At 40.5% G+C, this 27,601-nt stretch overlaps 2 protein-coding genes and 1 long non-coding RNA gene across 3 annotated transcripts in view; 2 read left to right on the top strand and 1 right to left on the bottom strand.

Moving 5' to 3' along the window:
* Nucleotides 1–251: 251 nt before the first annotated feature.
* On the bottom strand, nt 252–26,357 carry cnksr1 (connector enhancer of kinase suppressor of Ras 1). Its single transcript, XM_019888222.1, has 21 exons — nt 26,246–26,357; nt 24,647–24,804; nt 21,616–21,818; nt 20,999–21,083; nt 12,823–12,867; nt 12,620–12,739; nt 11,305–11,364; nt 10,138–10,203; nt 9,233–9,361; nt 8,429–8,547; nt 7,308–7,435; nt 7,016–7,191; nt 6,355–6,388; nt 6,105–6,280; nt 5,788–5,861; nt 5,636–5,707; nt 5,301–5,371; nt 4,604–4,665; nt 4,439–4,526; nt 4,186–4,367; nt 252–3,210 (listed from the first exon to the last, which is right to left on the bottom strand). Exons 1-21 carry the CDS (start codon nt 26,295–26,297, stop codon nt 2,749–2,751), a joined length of 2,562 nt encoding a protein of 853 aa, XP_019743781.1. The 5' UTR covers nt 26,298–26,357; the 3' UTR covers nt 252–2,748.
* Nucleotides 4,412–9,280, top strand: LOC109526759 (uncharacterized). The gene is made up of 3 exons (XR_002170407.1): nt 4,412–4,504; nt 4,594–4,693; nt 9,192–9,280. It is a non-coding gene; the product is annotated as an uncharacterized LOC109526759 (long non-coding RNA).
* The window catches only part of rps6ka1 (ribosomal protein S6 kinase a, polypeptide 1), a 48,394-nt gene continuing 47,049 nt past the window's right edge, over nt 26,257–27,601 (top strand). Inside the window, exon 1 of the mRNA XM_019888225.1 lies at nt 26,257–26,442. Coding sequence (XP_019743784.1) covers nt 26,296–26,442 — 147 coding nt within the window. The 5' untranslated portion in view covers nt 26,257–26,295. The remainder of the gene's footprint in view (nt 26,443–27,601) is intronic.

Here is a 27,601-nt window from a genome sequence, read left to right on the forward strand (position 1 = left end):
AATCATAACAAGGATTATTTTCCTTCCCTTCAAACTCACGTAATCTGCTTTTAAATGCATAATGCTTAACAATAATGACACAGGGATGTGATGTTACATCATATAATACATTGGAAAATGAAAGATATCCTACAGTGCATTTAAGAAAAAATAAAAATAAAAAACACAATCCAACAAAAGTTGATAACAGATAAAGAAGAACACAAATCATCATGAATGCATTCGGAATAATTCAAGTTGACAAGTGTGGGTGATCATGACGCTCTTTTTTTTAAATTTTTTATTATGAGATGACTCACACTGTGAAAATGAGCCAGTCCGCTTTTTATACACGTCACCGTATGGTTGATAAACAAATACAAACACATCACAATAAATCTGCCTAGGGTAGGAAATGTCTTGACGGTTATTCAATCCAAACATTTATTACACGGATTTCGTCAACAACCACATAGGGAAATACATCCCAGAAGGCCATTTCTTAGCTCATTAATGTGCTTCCTATGCAAAATTGCAATTTCAGCAGATGGTGAATTGTGGGTATTTGTTCAAATCATGAAATATTTCACTCTGCGTGGAGCAATTAAATAGTTTCACTTATTTCACTAAATCCTCATTTATTAAAATCCATTTGTACATCAAAAGGACAAATGTGAAGAAAAAAAAAAACACTACCTTGGCAGTGATTGACATGTACATTATCTGTGCAAAAATTTCCAAAGGTCAATTAACGGGCACATGTAGCACGTCTTGAAAACTATTTACACATCACATTTTAAAAGGCATGTCCTATGTTACATATTTACTTACAAAATCAATGGAATTAAATACATTTTTTTATACTGACAATTGGCAACTTGTTCAAAATGTAAACTACAGCAAGTGAAGGTCTTAAAAAAAAATAAAAATTACAGGCAAATGTGAATAAAGCCTCTTTACACACACAGATCCCACAAAATTTGCCAGGATACAGAAATATATGGATTGCAATTTACAGTCTTCTACTGTCCCATTTACAAACATTGAACTGTCTCATCATTGCAGAAAAAAAACAACAACTTTACAATTAAAGTGGTGCCCTGACTAGGGAGTTGAGTTTGTTACATGTCAACGCTCATAAACCAAAACACTTGCATTTCAAATCATTTTTCCCCATTGAAATGAATGGAAATACCATCAATCCGTTGCATTAAACAATCGTACTTACTGTACTTCATAAAAGCATCCAGTCATTACATCATAAAATTGAATCTATTGAATTAAACAGTTTGCATGTCATGATCCCACGATTTAATTTGTTGTGCAGCTTCTTCTCGTGTACGTATGTATGCGTATATACAAGAAGACGACAGTCACAACTGCTCAGAAGTCGCAGTGATAATAGTCATACCATTGTCTCTGTTTTTATGTTGACTTTTTCAGTAAACCTCAACTGGGAGTGGCACTCGACAGCTTGAAGCAAGCCTGTGGCGTCTACGTTATCTGCCAAACTGTTGCATGTTGTGGATTTGGCTACCTCCGTCTAGTACTTGCAAATCGAGGTACCACCATTCTTGGAATGGGGACATTCCAAGCCAACTCGGATAATGTGCCACATGCCACTTCACCAAGTCATGATTAAGTATAGCATGACAATAAGAACCCCGCCAAAGCAGGAAATTGAAGAAAAGGATAGGCGTGAGGATAATGAATACAGTTTTAACTTTTTTTTCCCAGTTATGTTCCGTAGTCCTAAAAGCCACGTGTGGGTTAAACAGATTATAAGGGAGTGACTCCCCTATGTCTGGTCAGAACCTGACAGCAGTTGTAAAACTCGCATGCATCCTGCCATGTCATTTTCTGTCGGACCATTTGTTCTGGCTGCTTTAGATACAGTTTACGGAGGTATAAAAATCAGTGCTTGACAACATACGTACGTACCGGGGCAGAGTACGAACACAAGTACAAACATATCCTTGCTGTACCAGAGTTTTTTTATCCCCCCCAACAACAAATGTCCGATTTTTTCTTTTTTCGAGAGGACACAACGTGTAATTCATGGACCTGCGACTTTTGAGTTTTGTAACGTTACAAGTGGAGTCCTGCAGAGATCAGTTCTTAGCCCTCGATTGTTTACCACCTACATGCTTCCACGTGGTGACATTATATGTAAAAATAAAATTTGTTTTCACTGCTATGTCACTGATACCCAATTATATAAAAACTTGCACAATTCCTGTAATTGAAAGGTGTGCCTTACGGAAATTAAACAATGGATGGCTTTCATTTTTTTTTTCCTTTTAACTCCGATAAAACCGAGATGATTACAACACTCTTGAGTCTTCATAAAAGTACTATTGCCCAAAGTGATTCAGCAAAAAAAAAAAAAAATCTGTTTTATATTTGACTCAACACTCTTTTCAAATGCACATGAAGAATATTACTAAAACTCTTGTTTTTTTTTCACCACTGCAATATTGCTGAAATCCGTCCGATTATATCTGCTAGTGATGCAGAAATCTGAATTGTCGTTGATATGAAAACAGATCTGCACTTTCAACTCCTTACTTTGTCAAAATAGGCTTATGATTTTCTCCAACCTGATACCTGCGAGTTGACTTTGTCACCACCATTCTGTAGTTGTTGATACAGCAATGCTGTTGATAGCTGGCTTTTCCAGGCTGCGTAAAAGTGGCTCGGAAGGAAATCTTTCTGGACTGACAAAGGTCCTTCCCTGTGTCTCTTTGTCACACACTACAGTAGATGTGTTTAAATGTAAAAATAAGAGTCGGACGGCTCTCCGCTCTCCCTCATCTCACTCAGCTGCTTGTTGATGGATTCCTGCAGAGAGCCCAACGAGAGTTCCAAACCGAGACTGCTTCGCTCTTCCACTGGAGAGCCCTGAGGGAGCTCCAGGAGAACATCTGAGGGCTCGGCGTCAACCAGCTCCTCTCCGTCGCTGAGTTTCAGTCTGTATGCGCCTTTTGTCTCCGCAGCGCTTGTTTCCGTGGCAACCGTTTCTACAGCAACCTCATCGCCAGGCGTGTCTCGCAGCGCAACGTCGGTGGCGCTGGTGTCGGCATTTCCGACTTTGGAGGCCCTGAGAGAGGCCAGTCTCTCGATTTCCTGAACGAGTTCTTCGTTCTGCTCCTTCCACTGGCGGTATTTTGAGGCTGTCACGGCAGGACCTTCCAGAATTTTGTTGATCTGCTGTAATTCAGCTTCCTTGGCCTGGAGAACAACGTAGGGGTTTAATTCCTCAGTATCTACTATTGATCTGTCGCTCTGTCGATGAAAAGGCATAGGCCGCGATCCAAAGCATACCACATCATGGAGCCATTTATTGCCACAGATGAAATCCATTCGCCAGGTATGTTTAGAAATGGGTAGGCATGGAAGAGGGTTTTTCCCACCTTGTCTGGGAAATTCAAGCTTCTATATATGTAATGACAAAAGATGCCAGTAGATGGCAGTGTTGCAGTAATTCGGATTCGAGATCAGCACAGTTTTGAGTTGAAAATAAAGAGTCGGAGGTGACTATGTGACATCCATTATGAGGGAGAGAAAAGCCAATATGTTGAAAGTCGGAGAAGTTTAGACACTTGAACAGAGAATGTATAAGTATTGTACTAACAGAGTATGAGTCCCGGTAGTTCGTAGAAAGTGTGTATTCTGACCATGAGCAAAGACGACAGTTCATGGAGTAAATGGCAAACTATTATTTGGCCATCAAAAACAATTTCTCAGTCTAGTTTTTGTTGTTTTACAGTTTGAATTGTCACAAAACCAATAAAATAAAAAATAAAAAATTTTGTATGTTTCTTTTGATAAAACCAACCCATGTTCTACTGCTGCTTGTTAAAGAATGGGAAAAGCTGGAAACAAATGTTATTTTTGGTGGAAAAACAAAGTCTATCTTTCACAGAACTCAATATTTTGTCGGTCTTGGAAGGACAGTTAATATGCTGAAAAAACGGCTGGCAACACTGTATGTGGGACTCTGCTTTGAAAATGGCTGGCAGCGAATTGTTTCAGTTTTTGAAAATCTGGTCAAATGGTGCACTCCTTTGGGCCTTTATTTCTCTACCATTAATCAACAATCTATTCCACTAAGTTACTATACTGGATGGTTAAATGAACTTGGGAGAGCGAAACCAAAGCATTGGTTTCCCCCCCCCCCCCCCACCCCCAACGATCCACACTCACCTTCAGGGTGCTCTGCAGGGCACGGAGAGTATGCGCTTTCTCATTGATGACGGGGTTCTTGTTGCGCCGGATGAACGACCTCCTGAAGTGATCGTGTGTAAACGGCTGCTCTTGGCCCATCAGGGACACGCCTCCTTCCTTGATGTTATTCAACATTTTGCCCATTTCGTCTTCTGGGGCGGCTGGAAACCACCACGTGTGAAGTTTAGTCAACATTAGTCAGGAGCAGGCATGAATGGAAGTATTCTCATACCTTTGCTGCCCCCTGTTGTCGGACTTGGCAACGGCACCTTAGTGTTGGTCTTGCGCTTGGAGCGAGGTAGGGTGCTGGACTGCACTTTCTATCGCACATCATCATCAACACCTTTTAAGATGAATTGCTCCGAAACAATGTGTTTACTTTTGCAGGTGCACTGACCTTATTTCTCCTGCGGGGCGAAGGGGATACCTCAGTCTCGGATTCTGTCTCACTGTAACACTCTGTGTTGAATGCACATGCACAGTCAAGGTTTGTTTTTTTTTTTTTTTTTTTTTTTTTTTTTTTTTTTTTTTTTTTTCGACCAGAAATGAAAGTATGTTGTTATATCTATTATTTACAACAGATATATCTATCAATGTCGGTAACATACAGTAGAGCCTTGAGATACATGTTGAATTGGTGCAGCGACTGTACTCGTAAATAAAACCATTCCAGCCTCCCCAAAACACAACAAAAAATGCAATAGGATTTTTTTTTCAATGAGGAAAAATAGCCATCTATAATCTTGCATTGGCTCACAATTTGCGATGCAAGTAAATGGAATTACAATCGCAGTCATGGAAGGATTTAAATTTGTAAGTCGAGGTACGGCTCGACATAAATTTGGGGAAATTTATGTTTGGTGGTGTGCTGTGAGATTTTTTTTCCATGTAAAATATATGTCATTCACCTTTTTATAAATAACAAGGCTACTTTAGCATTAAAAAGCGCTTCTACATACCAGTGTCATAGACATGATGTCAGCATCAAAAATACGGTATTGTTTGTCATTACAAATATTGACTAAAGTATTATTTTTCACTTAAATATGACACAACTTCATTTAAAATTTAAATGCCATTAAGTGGGAAGGTACCTTCTTCGCTGTCTGGGCCCGGACTGAACTTCTTATGTTTCTGAATTGCTATGATGAGACAGTTTATCCACCTATGGAAAACAACATATTTATAAAAAAATGTAACAATTGACAACATTTTAAACGTTCATAAATGTTTTACAAAAGGCGTCATGTTTGACAAATAAAAAAAAATAAGTGTTTTAATTAATGATGGGGATTGTCTGCAATATTAACTCTAGGGGGCAGTGTCGACTAACACTTCAGGAAAGAGCTGACACTTTACATGTCACCTTGCAATTGTTTTGAATAATTTTTCTAAAATAAACGTCACATCAACTGTGGGCCCAACTTACTTGCTCATGTCGCTGACATTGTCGGCAGCGAAAAAGAAGTTGTGAAATCGCTGGTGGCGCATTTTGAACACACTTCAGATGGGAGAGAATGACTTGGAATTAATCACATCGTATGTGAAACACTCAACGAAACCAAACAGATTTGTCGTTACTATTTTCTCTTGTGCTCGCCAGCGCTCTCTATGATGTAACTTGCGATGTTGACAAATCCCTCCGCCTTCTCGTCCTGCATAGTAAAGAATGAAAAGATGGGTCAAAATGGATGCATTAGACACGACAGCAACACATCTAAAATCAAAACCAAACTGTGAAGGAGTCTTGAAGTACATTTTTAAATTCCTTAACTGTCAATAGCATAATTATTGAAAACAAATCGCAACAATAAAGATTGTTTGTATCCCAATAAGAACTTCAACTCATCTTGAATTGCATTTCAAGTACCTGTACGTGAATTGAACCATATTCGCACCTGTTGGCTGGTGTACCAATAGAGGGACGGCCCCTTGAGGACGAACCAGAAGCGTTGCCACTTCTGGGCGATGAAGACGCTGCTCTCCTTCCTCTTCTTCCACAGCCAGCCGTCGCAGTCGGGCAGCACCAGCTCTCGACAGGACACGCGGCGGCGACTAAGGGCCGCTGTCATTCCTGGCATGGGATGAAATAAAATGATCCGGATCGAAAAAAACCCGGCTGTAGTCAGTTGTATTCTCAAGACGTACCTTTGGTTGAACTCTTCTTTGTCTCCTGGTGTCCCTGAGAATCGAGCGGAAATTGACTCAGTATCTGTTAGTTTAATTCAAACGTCTGGTAGGGCTGGGCAATTCATCAAAATGTAATCATGATTTTGATTTTGGCTTCTCACGATCATAAAAAGCTTACAATTGAAGAAAAACCATGACTATGCCGAGCGGTGCGGCCTGTGTGTTTGCGAATGGCTATGTTGTGAAACACCTTTGTTGCTTGTGCAGCAAGCATGCTAATGCTAGCAAGCAATGACCCATGAAGAGGCTAATTGAAAATTAGCATTTCATTATAGGGGTGATATTCCTTCAAAAGTCCTGATCCAATCAAAGTGATTGGAAATCACGAGAGTTTCAGCTGATTGGGGAATAAAAGATTGGTGCGCACAGTAGAACCGGACGGCATTAATTTGTTGTTTTTTATTTCTATTATTTAAATATACTATTCTTTCACCTTAAAACTAATTGATGTTTTTGTTGTTCTTTCAACTTGTATTTTAAACTTTAATAGTGGTATCTTAATAAATACAAAGTTTTGAATTTCTAAATCTTGATTCCAATATCAATTAAAAATAATCATGGTGATTCGTTTTTGCCCACAGTCGCCCAGACCTTACGTCTAGTGTTGTCATTTTCTTACCGTGTGGCCAACCATTTCGGGACAGGAACTGACACTCGCTCTCTCCTGGTTTAGTGCCTGCAGTGAAGAACTTCGGTAGAATTCGAAGGGTGAAGTGCTTCGTGATGAGGGCGAGAGGTCCCTTGTCTGGTTGAGGCCCAGGGAAAGTCTCGAACCGGCCAAACTTTCAAATTCTCCTAGAAAACGCAAATGTAGAGACGTTACCTCAGACTTTTTTGACATACGTGGAGAACAAGAGAATAATGTAGGAAAAGTCAACTGGAGGACTTGGTTGCTTCTGGAAGTGTTCTACCTGAGACTAACTGTGACGATGGAGCGGCTTGCGGAGTGAGCCTGCCTTCCAGCTCCTTATCGGTGGACAGCTCTGATTCTTCCTGTCCCATAGGGTCCTCAGTCACCTCTGGCCCTAGAACGGCTCTCCTGCGCAGTAAAATATACACAAACTGAGATTAAAGGAAATCAATGGTATTGTAGTGCTACACGCGGCTGATTTAAGATAAGAAGTGGAAGACGGATGGCTCAATGAATGACCTTAATGGTCAACAGTGTGCACATCTGAGGGTTAAAAGCAGACCACAGAGAACTCCTGCATTTTGCAGTTTGTTTTTTGACATCACTCTTTCATCACAACGCACAACACTACAGTAAACGGAACCACTATCTGATGAGCATACAAGAATTCAGTCCTGAAGAGCTTTCGAAATGAAACGTTGAACTTAGTTCAGCAATAAGTGAACGTGTTGTTCTTCCAAAAGGATTACAATCCTCGCCCAGATGTTCATCCCTCCTACTACATCCATTTATCAGGGAGCATCTGTTCGTCATCACCCCTCACTGTCTCTTCTGGCCCCATCACTCTGTCTCCTCCTTTTCTTTTCCCTCCTCGTTGGAATCTTTCCTGCATGTATCACAAACTCCCTCGGCTATTCATCTTTCTACTCATGTCTTCCTGTGTGCGCAGTGTGGAATTTATGGCATTTGCACTCTTATTCCAACTACTGTGTCCTGGTAGTGAATGAGGTTAAAGTGCTACTAGCAGGTTCCATTCAAACAAGTAAAGCGTTTCCACTCGCTCGTCTGTACTGTCTGTAAATTGACATTAATGAGCAATGAAACTTTGCTTTAACCCTTTCAGGAACAGCGGCTACTACAGTGGACACCTTATGATGTTAACAGGTTACAGGGTGCCTGAAAAGGGTTAAACATCAATTAGCATATGTGGAGCAGCTAGCTGGCTCAAATACCGGTAGTTACTCACAACATACGTAGTTTTAGTTTTGTAGTTAGAAGTAAACCTGTAGTTTTATTTAACTGGAGAGCTAGTTGGCTAGCTGCCTAGCTATATGAACAAAAAAGGAAAAACGATCACAGGACAGCTTTCGCAAGAAAATCAAGTAGGATTAAGATTGTTACCTGAAAGACAGGGACCGGACTGAAGCTGCTACCCTCTCAAAAATGGAGTGCCTCGGATTGTCTTCTTCGCCCTCTTCTTCCTCTTCCTCCGAACTCTCCTCTTTGTAGCAGTCCTCCTCCTTTCAACAAGGTTATCAACACAGATACAAGCACGTGAGTTTCATTTTTGATACTGTTGTAGGGTCTTGGCATAACCAACACAACAGTGCAAGTCAGTTAGTTAGTTAGCTAGCAAGTTACTTGTGTGACTCACAAAGTTATTTCTCAGTTAGCAGAATGCTAAAACTCCATTCTCTTGCTGGTATTGGGTAGTTAACAGTGTAGATTCCTAGGGAGCAAGTCTCAAGTTAGTTGAAGCTCCATCTTCCTTGGTTCCTTGGTAGGATCACTTATAATTTGTTCGTAGGTATTTGTTTAAATTGATTTGTCATTGCTGTGCTCGATAACTAGCTTAATAGCAAGTTGGCTATCGATCGCTGGTATTCATTGACAAGTGTTTTATTAGTCTGGATTTATTAGTCAATGAGTCAGTCAGTTTGTCTGTCAGCTGTTTAGTTAGTTAGTTAGTTAGTTAGTTAGTTAGTTAGTTAGTTAGTTAGTTAGTTAGTTAGTTAGTTAGTTAGTTAAATTGTGAGTGAGTTAGAATTGTTTACGGGGACTAACCCAAGTGACACAAAATTCCAACCATCCATTAATGATTTGAACCGGACACGACTGTGTGTCGCTGGTGTATTTTGACTGCAGCGTCACATTGAATTTGTAGCAGAACTGAATGATTAGAGTGGATGAGTCTCTTTCAATGACCTGCGCAGTGAAGGAGCACTGGCCTGGGCCTCTGCGACACAGTGAGCCCGAAGACCTTTTTATGACCAGATTGACGCCGCTGGGATTCTCCCGTAACTTCTTCACGAGGTTAGCCCTGCTCCAGCCCACCTAAAGCAATGAAACACACACAGTTCTTTGACATAGAGATTCTGCAAAACTATTCCATCAGAACAGTTAACAGAAGATTAGGAATTTGTCATGGAATTCTGCAAAAGCAGGATAAAAAGGTAACAAATTGTCGGGTACATCGCCGCTACTACCTCCCCTTTATTTATTCGCTTTAGGCGGAATATTGGGTTGGCGAGGCAATCAGAGTTACATATGATTACATTTGACGATATGTTTTGCTTTTCTTTTTCAATACTTCAGAGCAGGTTATTTATTTCTGTACTTGAGAAGGTTATGAAACAATTGCTCATCCTGTCTGCATTTGCCTTTCACATTTTTTATGTCATTAAAATTATGACAGTGTCTTCATATGACTGAACAGTTAAGAATGTTAAAAAGTGTGACATTTATCTGTGACCCCACTTCACAGGACTTTTTTTTTTTTTCATCTTAAGACTGAGGACCAAATTCACAAAAGAATTATGTGGCGCTAACCGGTAAAAATGGAGCACACAGATCTAACTCACAAAGCACGCGCAGATTGGTAAAATGCTTCAATGGTGTCTTGGTGCTCCGGTGTTATTTGGGCACCCGTTAGATGAGTGTGCGATTGTTTTTAAATTTTACCAACAGCAGCGGTTAAGTCCTTTGTATACTTGTAGAATGTTTACAGTGCCATTTCAAACAGTGCCTATACCCTGAATAAGATTATATCGCCATGCAACATATTATATTATTACTGTAGATGTTATTTCCAATGGGGAAAAAAAACTCACCACGATCTGATTGTTGACTTTGATCACTTCATCTCCAGCCAGGATCTTTGCGACTTCACTTGAAGGCTAAAGAATGACGCAAATAAAGACAACCTAAGTGGCACAAGAGCTTAGTCGAGAAAGAAGCATAGTGGGGGGGGGGGGGAAAAACAACCCCAATTCATCATCTTTCTGATGTGACACCCGAGTGTACAAACTGTGCATCCCAGTTTAGCTCTCAATAGAAAGAAGCTACTTTTACATCAGTGCTTAGTGTTAATTCACCTTGTCAACCAAGAAAAGTACCCAAACAGCTCCAAGCAGTTTTTAAAAAGAGCAAATGGTAATAAAATAGGAGATAATTCTTCCGATAGTTGTTGACCTTCACCCACAAGAGCGATCCAGCTGTACATGTAGCAGCTGATGATCACTACCCCCAACCCTCAATCACTCCCCTGTTTGCTTTACACGCTTAATTAGCTTCGGTTAGCTCTAAAAACAAACGCGCCGATTGTCCATCATTTGGATTATTTTCCACCAAAGATAACGTGTTGCAGACATTTAAAAAGAGATGTAGCCACAGTGCAAAGCGCTCCATTGTGATGCAGAGTGGAATGTTGAAAAGTAACTATGGAAACCGCATATCGCATATGTGGCTTTTATGTTGATGATCTCTCTGCATGTAGGCCACCAGCGCCAGGCATTAGAATCTTTGTGTTTATGATCATTTTTCTGATAAATGGGGGACCTGAGCATGACCAAAAAGTCAGATTTGTGTGCGTGTTTGGATGTATTTTTGCTCTTGATTTGGGTTTAAAAAGTTTGGGAATCTAAACTGGGTGGAACGCGGAATCAAAAGTAAGAATCATTTGGAAGTTGGATTTTTTTTTAATTATCATTATGTTTTGGTAAATGTGTGGGGCGAGGCAGATTTTTGTTCAATTTCTCTGCTTTAAAGTTAAACAAATACTAAAGGCCAAAGTATTGGTAAACATTCAAATGTTCTGCCGAGAAAAAAAAAAGAAAATTACTGGGGTTTTTTCCCTCAGCCAATTTTATTCTGCCAGAAATCTGAATTGGCCTAAAAAAAAAAAATCAGGCTTGGTCAGACCCTTGTCAAAAGTTGAAATGGATGGAAATGTAAGGCTTTTGATAGTATGGTTAAAGCTTCTCTAACAACAGTCTGACCTCTGCTGCAGTTCCGGTCACATAGTGGTTACTGGAGCCAATGGATGTTATCTCGATGCCCTGGGACAGACAAAGACAATGAGGGAGGAAAATAAAGACACACACACACACACACACACACACACACACACACACACACACACACACACACACACACACACACACACACACACACACACGGGAGCATTGTTCAGTCATCACTGTGTGAAATATCGATGCCTGTCTCCAGATGTATTGACGGCTCTCTCGGTAATTAGCCATGAGCTTGCTCTGATTCATTTCATTCAACCATAGGAGCAAGCTAATCTCACCCTCGAGACCCGATCGATACGTTTCCCATGACTACACAGAGTAGATTTACACTCGTTGCCAAATTTCTCAAACTGTTTAGTCACTAAAAGAGCGATCTTCATCGCAGAAATATACCATCGAAGAATATTCCCATGCAAATGTGCTTGCTTTTATTCATCGCTTGAAAAATCAAGAATCATTGTTATTGCAAGTTACGTTACTTGCTGCAATTAGTTAGCTTCCCCATTCATCTCCATCTTACTTATAAAGTTACAAATGAATATCTAAAATCATAAAAGAACCAAGCTTTCAATGAAATAAAACAATATTATAAGAGTTAAATATTAAATAAATACCAATATACATATTACACTGTCCAAAGTTTTAAGTAAAACCACAGCCGAATATAACATAAATGCATCTCTTTGCCAAAGTTTCATTTAAAATAAAGTCTCAAACCAAGGGGAACCCCCCCCAAGCATTTCTGTTAAATTACATATAAAACATAACTAATAATACATCTCGATGTTAATCAAAATGTATTGATTTTTTTTTTTTTATTTAAGAGCTCCTGAAAGAAAATGGTACAGATGACAAAGAGCAATCAGGAGTGACATTGTGATCATGCAGCAGGCAAGCTCGTCACTTTCATGAGAAGGGGAGGAAAGTGAACTGAATAGAGGTGCCCCTTTGAATAAGAATAGGACGCGAGACGATGATGCTAAAAGAGGCAAATGAGTGAAAAGGAGGTGGATTCATTGCTTTGAGTGCATCGGCTTCGGCGCGGTGTATTGTTCAACCGGTTTCATAAGGCATCAACGACCTTGAGTTTGAGAGAAGAGGCAGGCAATGACGTAAACTAACGTTGAAAGCACATTTAAAAAAAAAAGACTGAGGAGGAAGAGGTAAGTTTGGTGTGTTTGAAGGTCACTGTGAGTGAAAACTTCAGATGGACACTAAAAATAACAATAATATAATAATAATAAAAATCATTATAATAATCATAAAAAAAATAAAAAATTACCAGCTGGTCTCCGGGTGAAGCGGGCACCAGGTCGACACTCTCAAGCTGTGTGGTATTGGTGAGCAGAGCTTGCGGACTGCAGCTCAGGATCTCGTCGCACACCACCACCAATTGACGGCACTTTGGCCACGTGAAATGGGATAATTATTTAAAAAAAAAAAAAAAAAAAAGAGGGATAAAATAGCACATTTGAAGTGACTTACCACAGAGATGATGTCCTTCTCTTTTTCGTAGACGCTTGTACGTTTCTGTTAGATGGGAAAACGGCACATGGTCAATATGTATGTCATCTAATACTGATGAGTGATATTGACTGGTAGTGTTATGCGGAAATGGGACAAGCTCAAAAAAACAAAAAAAACAAATCAGGGCATTTCCTGTTTCCGAATCACTTACTGTGGATTTTATGACTGAAGCCTATGGGCAAATAGTGGACAACGTCTGTATCATATTGTATTGTACTTTGTAAAACAAACAGTGACCACATACTCAAGTACAATAATTGAAAATAAATCTGTTATACAATGTTGTTTTTGCCATACTTTCTTCTTCAGTTGTGCTGCTCATTGTGGCGTGTGCACCATGACCACGTGGGGGCAGTATAACAGACAAAGAGTGAGGTGTCTCAATTCTGATCAGCTCATCAGTACGGCACTAATATTAGCCATTCATTTGGCACAAGGATCCCTGTTGCCAAATGGTCTGCCAACGTGTTGCTGAACTATTTGTGTTCAGATATCCAGTGCTTAAAAATCATTTTTGACCCCCTTAGCCTGACCTGAGTTAAGCTAAATGGCTGCTTGGTTTAAAACTAAAAACAAACTGACTCGCTAACCAAATAAACCAGTGCCTGTGAGTAATTGCGAGATTTACAGAAGAAAGGCAAGGCAGCTTTATTTGAATAGCACATTTCAGACACAAGGCAACTCAATGTGCGTCACACAAGCAAGGACACAGCATCGAAAAGTATTTACACAACGGTTTACGACCTTCATAAGCCAACCAGCGAAAAGAAAAGTAGCTTACCAAATTATTCAAAGAACGTACATTGGCGGCATTTAAACACATTCACACATCTTTTAAAAGTTAAATAAAGAAATAAAAGTAGGCCTCTAAAATTGCAGGGTCAACAACACTGCCACATAGCTGCTGATTGTTAGCTTGTATGTTCACCATTGTTTGCTAGCATTGGCGTTAGAGCCACAATTTGGTTACTTTGAATAGATTTAGTCTACAGTCTACAGATGTATGCAGCTGCTCACTTTTATGAACACCTTAAAAACACTTTTAGATGGACAATGAGATAGGGGGGATTGAAGGAAAAGAGGAGGGCGGATGTGTACACCACGCAGAGCACTCAATGGCGAGACTCCCAAGTGCAACAGGGAATTACGAAGCTCTTTCGTGAGTGCCTAATGAAGTGTTGATTACATAAAAGCTTGTGAAGGGCGACTAATCTCTGCGAAATTGCAACAAAGAGGCCACAGTAGCAAGATTTTTTTTTCAAACTAATTAAACAATGCATTAGGCAGTGTGACAGCCAGAGGTAATTGCTGTTTCCAGTTTTCTTTTTTTTGTCTACTACACCGCCTTACATAGAATGCCCAATCCTGTCAACACTTCAAGAGATATTCATTACGTTTATTCGCAGAAAGAGGAGTAGCACCTTTTTCTTTGCAGCATTTCAATACTTGAGGTTACACACCGTTCATACCTGTCACTGTCAATTATTATTTATTTTTTTGGAACACATCACATCTGTCACAGCAGGAAACGACTGTGGCTACAGGTTCGCGAGAAAACGATGTTCCCACACTGACCATGTCAAATGAGAGCCCGCAGCATGTTTCCGCACAGATAATTTTTTTTTTCTCATGGAGATTGCTACCATTTGACACCACTAGGAGTTCAAAAGATAAACTTTAAAATATGTCTCAAACTGGGACTTGTAATACCAAGGCAAAGAGATTCCCCTTTTAAGGTCAGCCAATAAATGACTCAAAGTAAGTAAATCATATTATACCAAAATGACACATCGGAACCCATTTTGAACAAGTGTGGAGAAGTATTAGGATACTGATGTGCGACATTATTAGGGGCAAAGGATTTTGAAAAATGTATTTTTGCCCTTGCCCCAATATTGCGATTTAATATGTCATCAACTCCTTACCCGAAGCTGCAGTCAGAAAAAAAAAAACCTTTAGAGGTAAATTTTGAAACTGAAAGTTGCATCTTGAAAGGCCCATCTTTATTTTCTTCATCAAGGTCTCCTTCTCATGTGTTTAAAGGACCGACTATGCGAGTGGATAAAAAGAGAATGTACTGTGCTGTTTTGGGTTATGTGGCTCAGTGTCTGTGTGTGCATGTGTGTGTATGTGTCTTTGGCCCAAAGCTGCTCTCTCCATGGTTGTCAAGGAAACAAAGACAAGCTTTTTTTTTTTTTTTTTTGTGGGAGTATGGGAAAATAAGGGAACCCATGGAGATAAAAAGACAAAAGCCTTAATTGAGGGTTCAAATATGCAAAACTTGACGTACATTGTTTCGTGTTTTATCGTGAAAACAGTGTCGCAAGCCGCCGTTCTGTCTCCGGCATCAAGTTTACATTCATCAAATGTTTTCTATTTGCCAGCAGGTCAACAGCCGGCTATAAAAAGACTCTTGCTTCTACCAGCTTCTCATTTTTCCACATCACTGCTTTACTTAACCTCTGTAAAGGTGACATCATTCCCATTTTAAATCTTGATTTTTTTTTTCGTTCATAATAGCGTCAAAGAGCTAAACTTGTGAAAAGACCCGATAAGGATTTTTTAAAATTTTGTTCCCGGGCTTCCTGTACAGTTTGGAAATTCTTCATAATAGCGTCAAAGAGCTAAACTTGTTAAAAGACCCGGTAAGGATTTTTTTTTTAATTTTGTTCCCGGGCTTCCTGTACAGTTTGGAAATGTCAGACACTTGAAAGCCATACAAATGAATGGACATGATTTAATCTGTAAAAACGCTGCACGCAACTCTGAATGGTAAAATTTAATATAAGCTACTCAAGTAGGTGGTTGCCATGGAGATGATGCAAGGCTAGCTGCCTTATGACAAACATATAGCGGAAAGCCTCAAAAGTGAAATATTTTTTATCCCTGCGCCAAAAAAAATAAATAAATTATTGCAAATTATTGCTAAATTATTGCATAAGCAGATCAACAAATATCATGGGAGAGTTCAGCTCAGTGAGCATTTAAAACAGTGCTGGACAAAATATGGCTCCATTCTGTAATTCGTTTCCCTGAGCATGTACAGTCATGTTAATGAAGAGTTATGTTAATTAAAAGGTCTTTTTAGATGAAAATAAAATGTTTTAGATATTTTAGTTGGGGTTTTTCTCCCCCCCTTTTTCTTGACCCTGGGCCTGGTTTTAAAAAAAATGAAGTGAGGCCTTTGAGCACAAATCTTTGCAAACCCGTGATAAAGGATTAACACCATGTTTTTTTTTTTTTCCTTTTTCCATCGACACTTAATACCGGCAACAGCAATAAAATAACAACAGGTAACGCAGTATCACCCTGCAAAAACAATCTTCAATTCAGTGCCTGTCAATGTTTTGACACGCTCACATTCCCAACTATGGACAACTTAAGAGTTTTAAAGAACTGACTCATGTTTTTGTTTGTGCTCTTCCTGAAACATTCTAAGATGTCACAAAATGCTGCCAAAGTTGACAAATGGCCATTCAGACTCACAGTCACACCTATGGGCAATTTCGAGTTTTCAGGGAGGAAGGAGGAAGGGAGCCACAGTACCAGAAAAATCACATCACACCATCAGATCCACGTACCTCCAGCGTAAAGCCTCCACATTTACGTCCACATCCAGGTTCAAAGTTCACACATCTTTCACCCTTCCTAGCGCACGCGCGTCCTTGCTGGCTGACCAACTTCAACACTGTCTCAGCTCAATCCACAGCAGGCTGGCCGAGTGCAGCGACAACGTGCAACACATACCAGCTGACTTGCAATTGTGGTGGCCCTTGGGCTGGTGGGAGGCATAACAGCACGCACACTTGACCAAACAGGAAATAAGAGTCCTTTCTTCGCTGTCACGCATGAGAAGCAGCTCTCCTGTGCTACTGATGTGACCTGTTTGTTACGCTTTACAAACACACATGCCGTAATGTGACTCACCCACACATACAGGACACGCTACAAATACAGTACATGTGTGTGGATATGGATGAACACACACTGGCTGCAGTTTTATAATGCAGCGACGACAGCTTCAAGAATTTGTGAGATTTCTCCTCTACAATGGCATCAACACGCAGCCTTGATGAACAGCTCGGAGTTCATCATGACTTTTCAGTAGTCATATTATTACAACATTTACTCCCAAGTTTCTCATATCTCAGAACGTATTTCTCCGTTGAAATCAATGGTGATCATCTGCAGCGGGCGTGTCATAACTAATTGACATGGTGAGTCGGGTATGTCTTAACCTCCAAGGCAGAGGCTTCGTCGAACCCCTGAGACCGATTCACCGAACCCTGAGGGTTCGATCGAACCCAGGTTGAGAACCACTGCACTACATGCTATTTTTACTGTAACATCAAAGTTGCTTTGTTACTGATATTTAGAGCTATGTTTAGATATTGCTCATAGTCCATTGTACAGCTTGAAACTTTATGACACGAAAAGTTCCATTTCTTGCGCGGTCATCACACTTACCCGCAATCACTGATAAACTCCTGTGCCAAAAATAAACACACACAAAACACGCCTCGCTGCGAAAAAAAAAAAAAAAAAATCACAAACCAAATCGAGAAACCTGAAACTTGAAGCGCAAGAAAAGAGAACCACACAAAGCAATGACCCAAAACACGAGAATACAATAGCATACATAAAAGAATCCAAAAAACAGGAAATGAGGGCACAATAGGCGTCATTATCATGTACAGGGTACAGTGACTTATCATGACGTTCTGATCTTGCCAGTCAATCACTTTTAGCGCAATTCCAACATGCGAGTGGAAAACATCCTATGAGTCAGCTCCATTTCTCTCTTCCACATCACTGGTCAATGAGATACTGTCACTGCTCCTGCATGCCAACACACTCATGCGCCTATTTTTGACATCCTTTTTTTTTTTTAAAATTTTTCACCACATTATAAGCTCATAGTCCATTGTACAGCTTGAAACTTTATGACACGAAAAGTTCCATTTCTTGCGCGGTCATCACACTTACCCGCAATCACTGATAAACTCCTGTGCCAAAAATAAACACACACAAAACACGCCTCGCTGCGAAAAAAAAAAAAAAAAAATCACAAACCAAATCGAGAAACCTGAAACTTGAAGCGCAAGAAAAGAGAACCACACAAAGCAATGACCCAAAACACGAGAATACAATAGCATACATAAAAGAATCCAAAAAACAGGAAATGAGGGCACAATAGGCGTCATTATCATGTACAGGGTACAGTGACTTATCATGACGTTCTGATCTTGCCAGTCAATCACTTTTAGCGCAATTCCAACATGCGAGTGGAAAACATCCTATGAGTCAGCTCCATTTCTCTCTTCCACATCACTGGTCAATGAGATACTGTCACTGCTCCTGCATGCCAACACACTCATGCGCCTATTTTTGACATCCTTTTTTTTTTTGAAATGTTTCACCACATTATCAGCTGCATCATCGTCATTTTCACAGCTGATGAGGCCAGAAGGAATAGAATGAATCAGTGGTGACAAATGCTTGGGGGACGGCAGGGATAACAACAACATTCAGGTTGTGTAAATTACCTGAAAGTATGCTGCACTTCTGCTACTCTCTGTAAATATTTGTTCCTTGTGCACAATTTCATTCTGAAATCACGGGTGAGCTAGAGTAGGCAAACAACCATTCACACTTACTTTTCCCCCACGCCTATGAAACATTTTGAGCCTTCAATTAGCCTATGAAGTGTGTCAAGTTTGTTTAGGTTTATACAATTGTATTTTTGTCCCTTGTTTTCTTATTTTTCTTATCAAGGCACAGCATCTCACACAGTAAAACCAATCAAGCAAGCAATGATATCGTGCTTAAATGTTCTAGCTGTTTTTGAAAAACTACTATAAGGCAAATAGTTTAGGATTTAAGATTTGGGTTGGCCCTGGCTCCATATTCCACTAGACTAGATCCACACTTGCAATGAACAGCGACCAAATCCGATCCACACATTCAGAACCAAAACAAGAGCAAACTGTTGTAAACTAGTTACCTGTTGTTCTAAAATCTGAGCTTGACACAGAGCTGATAGTGGAAAACATTCTTTTTGCTTCTAAAACTATATTTCCCAGACTGTTTTGAAGAAAAATTGTGTAATTATTTTAGTTGTAAAGAGTTCATTTGTATCTTTGCATGTGTCTACAATACATGAACACATTTACTAATCGCAGCACCTTTGTTTTTGTTTTTTCAAACTAGCCTCGTGGGCCATGTCAAATGTCATTTTGAGTATATGCCGCGGGCCAAATAGTGGACAGAGGGCCACAATCTGCCCCGTGCCATAATTTGAACACCACTGTCTTTTTAATTAAATCTTATCTTTTTAATAGAATACAATCTGAAACTCACAACTAACACAATAACTATGACTCTATCTACATATCCATCAAGTACCACCTCAAAAAATTCTTCACACTAAGCCCCAACCAAAACGACTAACGTGAAAATACAGTCGTGCAGTAGTCCTGTAGTAGGTAGTGTTCGTCAGAACGAAGGAACTGATTTATTCCTAAAAAAAACCAAAAACAGCCACTGTAACTTTTCTCCACAGTTTGAACCTTAATAATACACGTAAATATAGGAAAATAAAACGCCTACTCATGATTCAATTAAAATGTATTTCACAAAGTGAAATAAGATGTAGACTTGGTTTTTTTTTAATGCAAAATGTACTGTACTTAAAAGTTAAATGACAACTAAACTCTACTTAACAGTTTTATTCTACTGATTTTAAAAAAGTTTAAGAGACAATATTTAATTGAATGATTTATTTTTTTTTATATATCTCTACAGGAAGCCGATTTAAAGAGGAAGTAACAGTACCTGCAGTGCCGGTCTGAAATCCAGATCAGGGCCTAAATTTAAACTCCTTTAAAATCAGATGCTGGTCTTCCTTCTAGCTTCCCATCTGTAGGCATCTCTGCATTCTTTCACTTTTATTTTTGTTAGGGCCCAAACGTCCCAAGTTAAATAGTCTCGCCTTCCCGCTGCTGTGTTACTATCATACACTCCCTGCGGAGTCAAAAGTCAGTAAGCAGTCACTGCGTAATCCCTCCTTCAAGTCCTCCTCCTCCTCCGCCTTTCACTATCTGTCAAGAGTCACTGGCTCGCTCCCTCCACCATGAGGTGGACAACACATCCAAGCTCATCCCTTCGACTTAGCGTTTGACATTCATCCTTTAAGGACCTCGCTCTCTAATTTCTCCCCCACATCCTGAAAAACAAGCCCCTCACGCAAGTCACATGTCCACAATCCAGCCCTCCTCCTCCTTTCGTCTTCAAGGAACCAGCGCCTTTCAAATATGCCAGGAATGTAGCGATAACGCATGTGAGGCAGGTTGAATATGAGGATCTTGTGCTCTTGTTCAGTTTCAGCCAGTCGTAGTTCCTCTATATGGAGATGCTTAAAAAAAATAAATAAAAAAAAAGCATGTCTTCCTCTTTAAACATAAAAAAAAAAAAAAAATCATGTTTTTCCATCGTGCATACAAGATGGGCAAAGTAATGATTAACTGACATGCCGCTCAACAGGACAAATAGGAGTGGAACGACCATTGCCCCCTCCCCCCATTTGTGGGGTCTACAGTAGCACTGCTGTGACACCCCCTAGAAATGTTATAATTTCAATTCTAAATTATACCACAAAGTATGATCTTAAAACAGTTTGATATCATTTCAAACTTATCTTGTACCAAAACAAAACGGCTCATTTGATTTTGACAAATATTGACGTGTACTGTTACTCCCGCTAACTACCCAGACTAAAATAAACTCATCCCCAACACAGAAAGAGATGCATCACTTCACCATACTTCCTTGACACCGATTGCTATTTAGACAGAGCTTTTGCATCATCGTGTGGCATCTTAGAGCATTTCAGTATGACCACAAAAAACTGGAATATGTGAATTTTTCAACTAACAGATGGGGAAAGATCCCACAGGAATAAAAAAAAAAACAAAAACAAAAGAACGCAAATTGTTTTAATCATAAATAGTGAACCGCAAATAGAAAGGGCACGCTTCTTGCCCAAAGTCAGCTGGGATCACCCAGCAGACCCAGACACAAATGTGGACAAGGTGTACAAGTAGAAATCAGATGGATGGAAAAAAAAAAGACCAACCTTTTGCACAATCATCCCCAGTTCTTTGCACTGGCTCAAGATTTTCTTGCTGGTCGTGCGTGCGCTCACCTGGGAGAGCTGATACCTGACAAGACACAATCAAAATGTACTCGATCAAAATAGCGCAACAGCATTTAAACACAGTGGAGTCGAGCACAAAACATTGTGAGTAGCTGCCGTCCATGTTGTTTAGATTTCTAAATAATTCCAAGTCAAAAGAGAAGCTAAACTCTGTGGAAATGCGGTAAATGATGAAACAAGAAGACAAAGGTGAGTTGTGTCTCCCACTCTTGACACAGCAATCAGCCAGCTACTCTCTCAATTTCAAAATATGCCACCTTTTGCTATGCAGAAGGTGCATAGCAAAAGGTGGTGCACTTGACAAGATCAATTTGGCACAATAACTCCATATAGCTGTGAGTTGCCGATGTGCCAAAACTTTAGAGGATAACTTCTGGAATGAAACATCATTGTTGCCTCAGAATTTCATGGCCGCATTGTTAAATAATGTGCTTTTATTATACAATGCCACTATTCTTGCTGAAGCCTGACTCGGGTAAAAATAGCATTTGGCATAATGTGTTTGTAACCGTTAGATAACTTTCCTCTTCACTGACCTGTTCAAAAATGAGAAGAGCCCTTTGGCGGAGGCGATGAGCTCCAACACTGCGTGCAACACACTGGTGGACAGCTTGGTGGCGCTCTGCCCGTCGTAGCTGTTGTGGCGCCAGCGACTCTGGATGCCCATTTGCAAGTTGTGGGCCACGAATCGCAGCTTCTCCGTCAGGACCTGCAGGTTTTCCCCACTGTCGTCGAATGACTGATCGGGACAAATTTATAAGACAAATGAAAACCTCACTCAAAGCTTGAATGTAATTTAAGGGAAAAACATGTTCCGGATTACTACTTGTTCAGCTGGGTCGACATCAGTTAATGGGGCTTTCACATCTCATGTACTACAGGTGACAAAAGCGCATACAAACCCTTATGTGTGATTTGACCGAGGCAGAGCAATTGTGAAAACACAGAAAATGGCTTCATTGATGATTTTTAGACTTATTCTCCATCATTTAAAAGTGTGAAGAGGTGGAAATTCAGACTTGCGAACATGATCATTGAGGGACGAGCTAACGGACGGCTGTTCAGATGAATGGCACAGGTGTGCTTTTATCACGGTGAAATGAGTGCTGTTGCGGGCTGAACGATTTCAGCAAAAGATTGCATTGAGATGTCGATTCATGATTCACTTTTTTTTTCTTCCCAAATCAAGCTCCAGGTCAATATTCATGATGTACAGTAACATTTACAAATCCATCCATCCATCCATTTTCTGATCCGCTTTATCCTCACAAGGGTCGCGGGGGTGCTGGAGCCTTTCCCAGCTGTCTTCGGGCAGTAGGCCGGGGACACTCTGAACCGGTTGCCAGCCAATCGCAGGGCACACAGAGACAAACAACCATCCGCGCTCACACTCACACCTAGGGACAATTTTTTGAGTGTTCAATCAGCCTGCCATGCATGTTTTTGGAATGTGGGGGGGAAACCGGAGTACCTGGAGAAAACCCACACAGGCACGGGGAGAACATGCAAACTCCACACAGGAAGGCCGCAGCTGGAATCGAACCCGGTACCTCTGCACTGTGATGTCGACGCGCTAACCACTGGACCACCGGGCTGCGCCACATTCACAAATATGACAAATATCAAAATATTAGAAGCTATTACTCTCATACGGCAAGGACAGTAAAGTGACTAAGTAATGATGGTAGTCCTTTTTCAAGATTTTTGTAACTTGTTCAATAAAGCAAGAACTACTGTGCGCTGTGATATTGCGATAATAAATGCCCTTTAATTCCATCCAAATTTAATCAAATGCATTTGCAAGAGAGCAGAGGCAGGTCGCATTCAGGACGCTCTCATCAGGGGTCAAGAGGTTTGTTCCAGTCGGGCTTTGTTGTTACATATCAACCAGTGGCACTAATCCACAGTCACAGAGTGTCCATGAATTTTTCATGGCTTTCTCCTCATTGTAATGACGTAACGGCGCACTTGAAAGCGGTCACGCTCCTCCGTGTGATGCTTGGTTTCGTGAATGAGCGCGGTCACAAGCCAAACAGGCGGCTGGATGGCGCTCTGTAATGTAAATGGAAACTGTATTAACCGCGCGGGTGCCTCTTACGAAACGATTGCACGCTTGCGTCTGTTCTTAAAGCTTTACATAAGCGTTCACATTCATAGAAAGAGAGTGGGCATGAAGGCTCCTGTCTGCGATTTGGCAGCAGGTTTAAGCCGCTTGAGCCGCCAAGTGCGGCGGTCACTGACTGTCACTGCACTGTCTTGCTCAATTAGCCTACAAACACACTATCAATTAACACACCGCTTAAGTCTTATAAATAAAACTACCTCACAAGTGCTTAGGCAGAGGTAACTGGACATTGGAGTACTAAAGTAGCGGTCCCATAAATTTGCAAGTTCACTCCGAGGACAACAATCGACAACGCATGGCCGTTCCACTTGATTGAATAGAAAATGGGGAAATGTACAGCGCTGCCTTTGAGCTATGAGTAACAGTTGTTCGAGATAAAAGCAATCGCTCACTGATTTCTTTGCCATATGACCGCTGAATGGTGGCAGTGAATTCAAAAAATGATTTTACAACAAGCGGCAGTTTGGCAGATGGAGAACAATTCTTCAAAACAGCAGCTTGAAGATGCCACTCATAGTTGACGTTGACTGTCAAACTAAACATAAAACAAAGAGAATTCCGCATTGCGTATTTAAAACAACCAAATCCATCCGATTATATACTTTGTAGTTATTCGATGGAATAATCAATAGGATAATCAGTTCGAAAACGATTTGGTGGTGACAGCCCTATCTGCATGGATGTAGCCGACAGTTGACATCTATTTTTTACTTTTTGACCTCAAACTGAAAATACTGCATCTGTTGATTGCTTCAGCAGGTAATCGAAGCTCAATTCCCCACATGAATCACTTGATTGATTATTACATCCATGGCTTTTGATTCTTTTAATGATTCTCAGATCTCTTTTGAAGACATCACAACATCGCATGGTGAGCAAGGCCAATTAATACTTTGCGCATCTGTGTGTCCGCAGGGTGTGCGTTGCTCCATGTTACATAAACATCATCAACCACCACAGTGCACAAGATCTGTGTGGATCCCTCTCTGCAATCGGATGCGCGCAGCCCAATTTTTGTGACCGCGCAGACTGAATGCATATAATGTGCTCTCAACTCCAAACTTAATCCTGACACAAACCCCGTGAGTTTAACGTTGAACCTAACCCAAAGTCTAACTACCTAACCCTAACCCGAGCCCCAAAGCACAACATCCTAAATCAAACTGCAAACCTAACGATCTCGTTCAGAACAGAAAAAAAACCCCAGCACCGAAGACTATGATGAGACAGTGAAGTTTACATGCTCCTTCCAGGAAAGACATGTTTTGCAAGAAGACGTGTTCTAAATCCAGCGGTAGACTGTAAACAGTTATTCAACAGCAGAGAGTCAGCATTCTAGTTTGGACACATGACATCTGAAATACCCTCAAGACACCCCTCGACTCGATCACCGTGGTCACACACCACACACAGAATACACATGACTCCTATTCTCGCCTCACCAAGGAGCACAGCTTCTCCACGGCTTCCAATATCAGCTCCTGGTGGCCGATCTTGGACACTCCCAGCCTCTCCAGGTCCTCCGAAGTCAATTGGAGCAGATCCAGGCCGGAGAGATGCCACTCTGACAAGGCATACCGATGCAAGGGTGCGTCCAGACCTGGCAGCGGGACACGAGAGATGGGAAGAGTCAGGCTTCTCATACTGAAAGGCCATATTAGTCTAAGGAAAAAAAAAAAAAAACAGGCCGAGACGTGCGGCTGGAACCTGGACGCTGTAAAAGGATCTGAGGCTTTGTGCTGACAAACCGCGACGACAATACAATACATCTTTATTTGTGTTGCGCTTTCACAACAGCGGCAGTTTTAACAGCAGTGTTTAATGATATCTGGTCAGGACTATAAATTGGGGGCTAATCAATTGCTACTGCTGCCATCAAGTGAAAGAGCATATAACTGTTCTGCAGGTCACTATACATTGCCGGCATAAATAGATGACCAAAGATGCATTATTTTGCAGCAAATAAATGATAATTATTGGACCGATTTCCTGGAGCACATCTGTAATCGCACTGTGACCTGTCATACATGCTTGTAAACGTTTAGGAGAATTCAAAGTTGGTCATTAATCAGACATACATGTTACTATATACACGGTAGACAGTTTTGAATTATCAATGAACCGAACATACCGTACATGAGGAAGAAGAAAACTCACAAAAAGGTCTGAGCTGAGTCACAACGTATTCGAACCAGACTGCTTAAGTTTTAATGACAGATACATTTGTATTTTCATTCGATTGTCCGTGAAAAGTTGCTTCAGGGTTCTACATTAACAGTAGGTCCAGGGGCCCACTACATGACGACTTGATATATTTTGAGTTTCATCCCCTTAAATTGTTCAATCGATCTTTTCACTGCACTACAGACATTAATTTTGTGTGTCAGGTCTGTCCAAATAAGTTTTTCTTTTGTTGTGCCAATTTATCAAAATGGGAGTGGTATATAATACATAGTAAAAAATAATAATAATAATTTAAAAAAAAAATATATAGCTTATGTATTGTCTAATTAGTCAATTGTTTGATGTTGAATCCTCCAACAACGATTCTTGGCAAATGCCAGGCTAAAAACCACCAGACTCTGGCATTCAATTACGTCTAATTTGAAGAAATATCAAGTTACCAAAACAGCGTTTGTATATTTGACAGTAACAAGTCGACTTGGTACTTGAGTACCTTTCATTGTAACTTTTTACAGAAGGAGTTGAATGAGTACTTATACCACGGCGTACTCCAACTTAAGTTTGAGTACTTTTGCCACTTCTGGTTCGACGTTCTCACTTTAAAGAAAAGTCTGATCGAAAAAGCATGTCACAACACTCCACTGAGCGGAGCACGTTGTTGACATGATCTGAGCAAAGACTATTATGGCTCCTCTGGGCCACTTCCTCATTCCACCTCCACCTTTCACTTCCCAAAGGATTTACGTTTGTGTTTTGTAATCACCGTGCTTCTATTTGTGACTCCAAAGTAGCTAACAGGAGATCGCAGCAACGAACAAAAAGCAGGTATGGTAGGCAGTGGCGAGAATCGGGCTCACCTTGGAGCCACTGGCACACCGTCTCCTCGCTCCAGGCCGTAATCGGCTCCATGCTCGGCGTGCTGCTCCACTCGCTAGGTCAGCTCCCCGCCGCCTTGGCTGACGTCTACCTGGCCCTGGTGCCGCTGTTATTGGAGGAAGACGGAAAACTGGCACTCGAGTCGGACGAGGACGACGAGTGGCACTCCTTCGCTCAGGTACAGGTGGGTGGGAGTTGGCAGCAAAGCCCCTTAGCTCCCCTCGAGTTGTCAGGCAGTGGTGGTGTCCCTCCCCCCTACTCCCTCCTACTCTTACCTGTGGGAAGTCTTGTATAAAGGACTATACCTGCAATGAAGCAACACTTGAGTCACAATCAAAGTATGTGAACAGAAAAGAACTTTGATAGAAGTAGAATATAGCTTGAATAAAAATCGAATGAAAAAAAATGAATCAAACTCTTTCTGTCATTGCGTGGGCTAATAAAATTTTGCTTTATCTATTTTGTTTACCTTTCATTTAAATGTTTAGAGAAATTGTAATATTACAAAAACAATTTGCAGTTGAGGATACTTCAGGTTACCTAATTTGATTATGACGTAATCATTAATAGTACGATAAGTACAATAACAATAACTTGATTTATTCTTGTAACATGGCAACTTTTTTTCTCAAACGTTTTTGTCCTGTAGTAATTCAATGTTATTCTCGAAAAACTATAACTTTATCAGGTTTATATTACGACGTTATTCGTATAGCATTGCAAGGTTTTTTCTCATAACCTTAAATGGGAAGTCAAGTCAAAATTTTTCAATAAGGAGTTCTCTGCGGCCTCACCTACTCTAAAAATTGTATTCTGATTAATAGGGTGTTTGTGAAAAATCAATTAAGCAGCAAAATCAACCGGCTTTTCTCCATCTCACATACGAACATATATATGAATGGACTATCAATAGGTCACTCGTGTTAGAAGACATTGGGCAGCCATCTTACGTTGCCATTGATACTGAAAACATTTTTTTCACCGAAAACACTGTTATCAATGTGTGTGTGTGTGTGTGTGTGTGTGTGTGTGTGTGTGGGTGTGGGTGTGTGTGGGTGTGTGTGGGTGTGTGTGTGTTTGTCTTGATACCTTATAAGAGAAAATGTAAAGTCGCATTCTTACTGATGAAATGTGCATGTTGTGTAAATTAGCTTTCTTTGTCTACTTAATTAGAGTATTCCAGTATTTGTGCTCCATCACTTGTACTGTACACGTAATTGTTTCTTAAGTGAGCAAACATGTACAATTATCAAACCACATAACATCATGATAACACATTAAAATAATGCCCCTTGTAACTCACACAGAGTATATGCCGCTTTTTTCATGAGCAGTCA

This window comes from Hippocampus comes, unplaced genomic scaffold, assembly GCF_001891065.2.
Source record: "Hippocampus comes isolate QL1 unplaced genomic scaffold, H_comes_QL1_v1.1 scaffold112, whole genome shotgun sequence".
NCBI classification, from domain to species: Eukaryota; Metazoa; Chordata; class Actinopteri; order Syngnathiformes; family Syngnathidae; genus Hippocampus; species Hippocampus comes.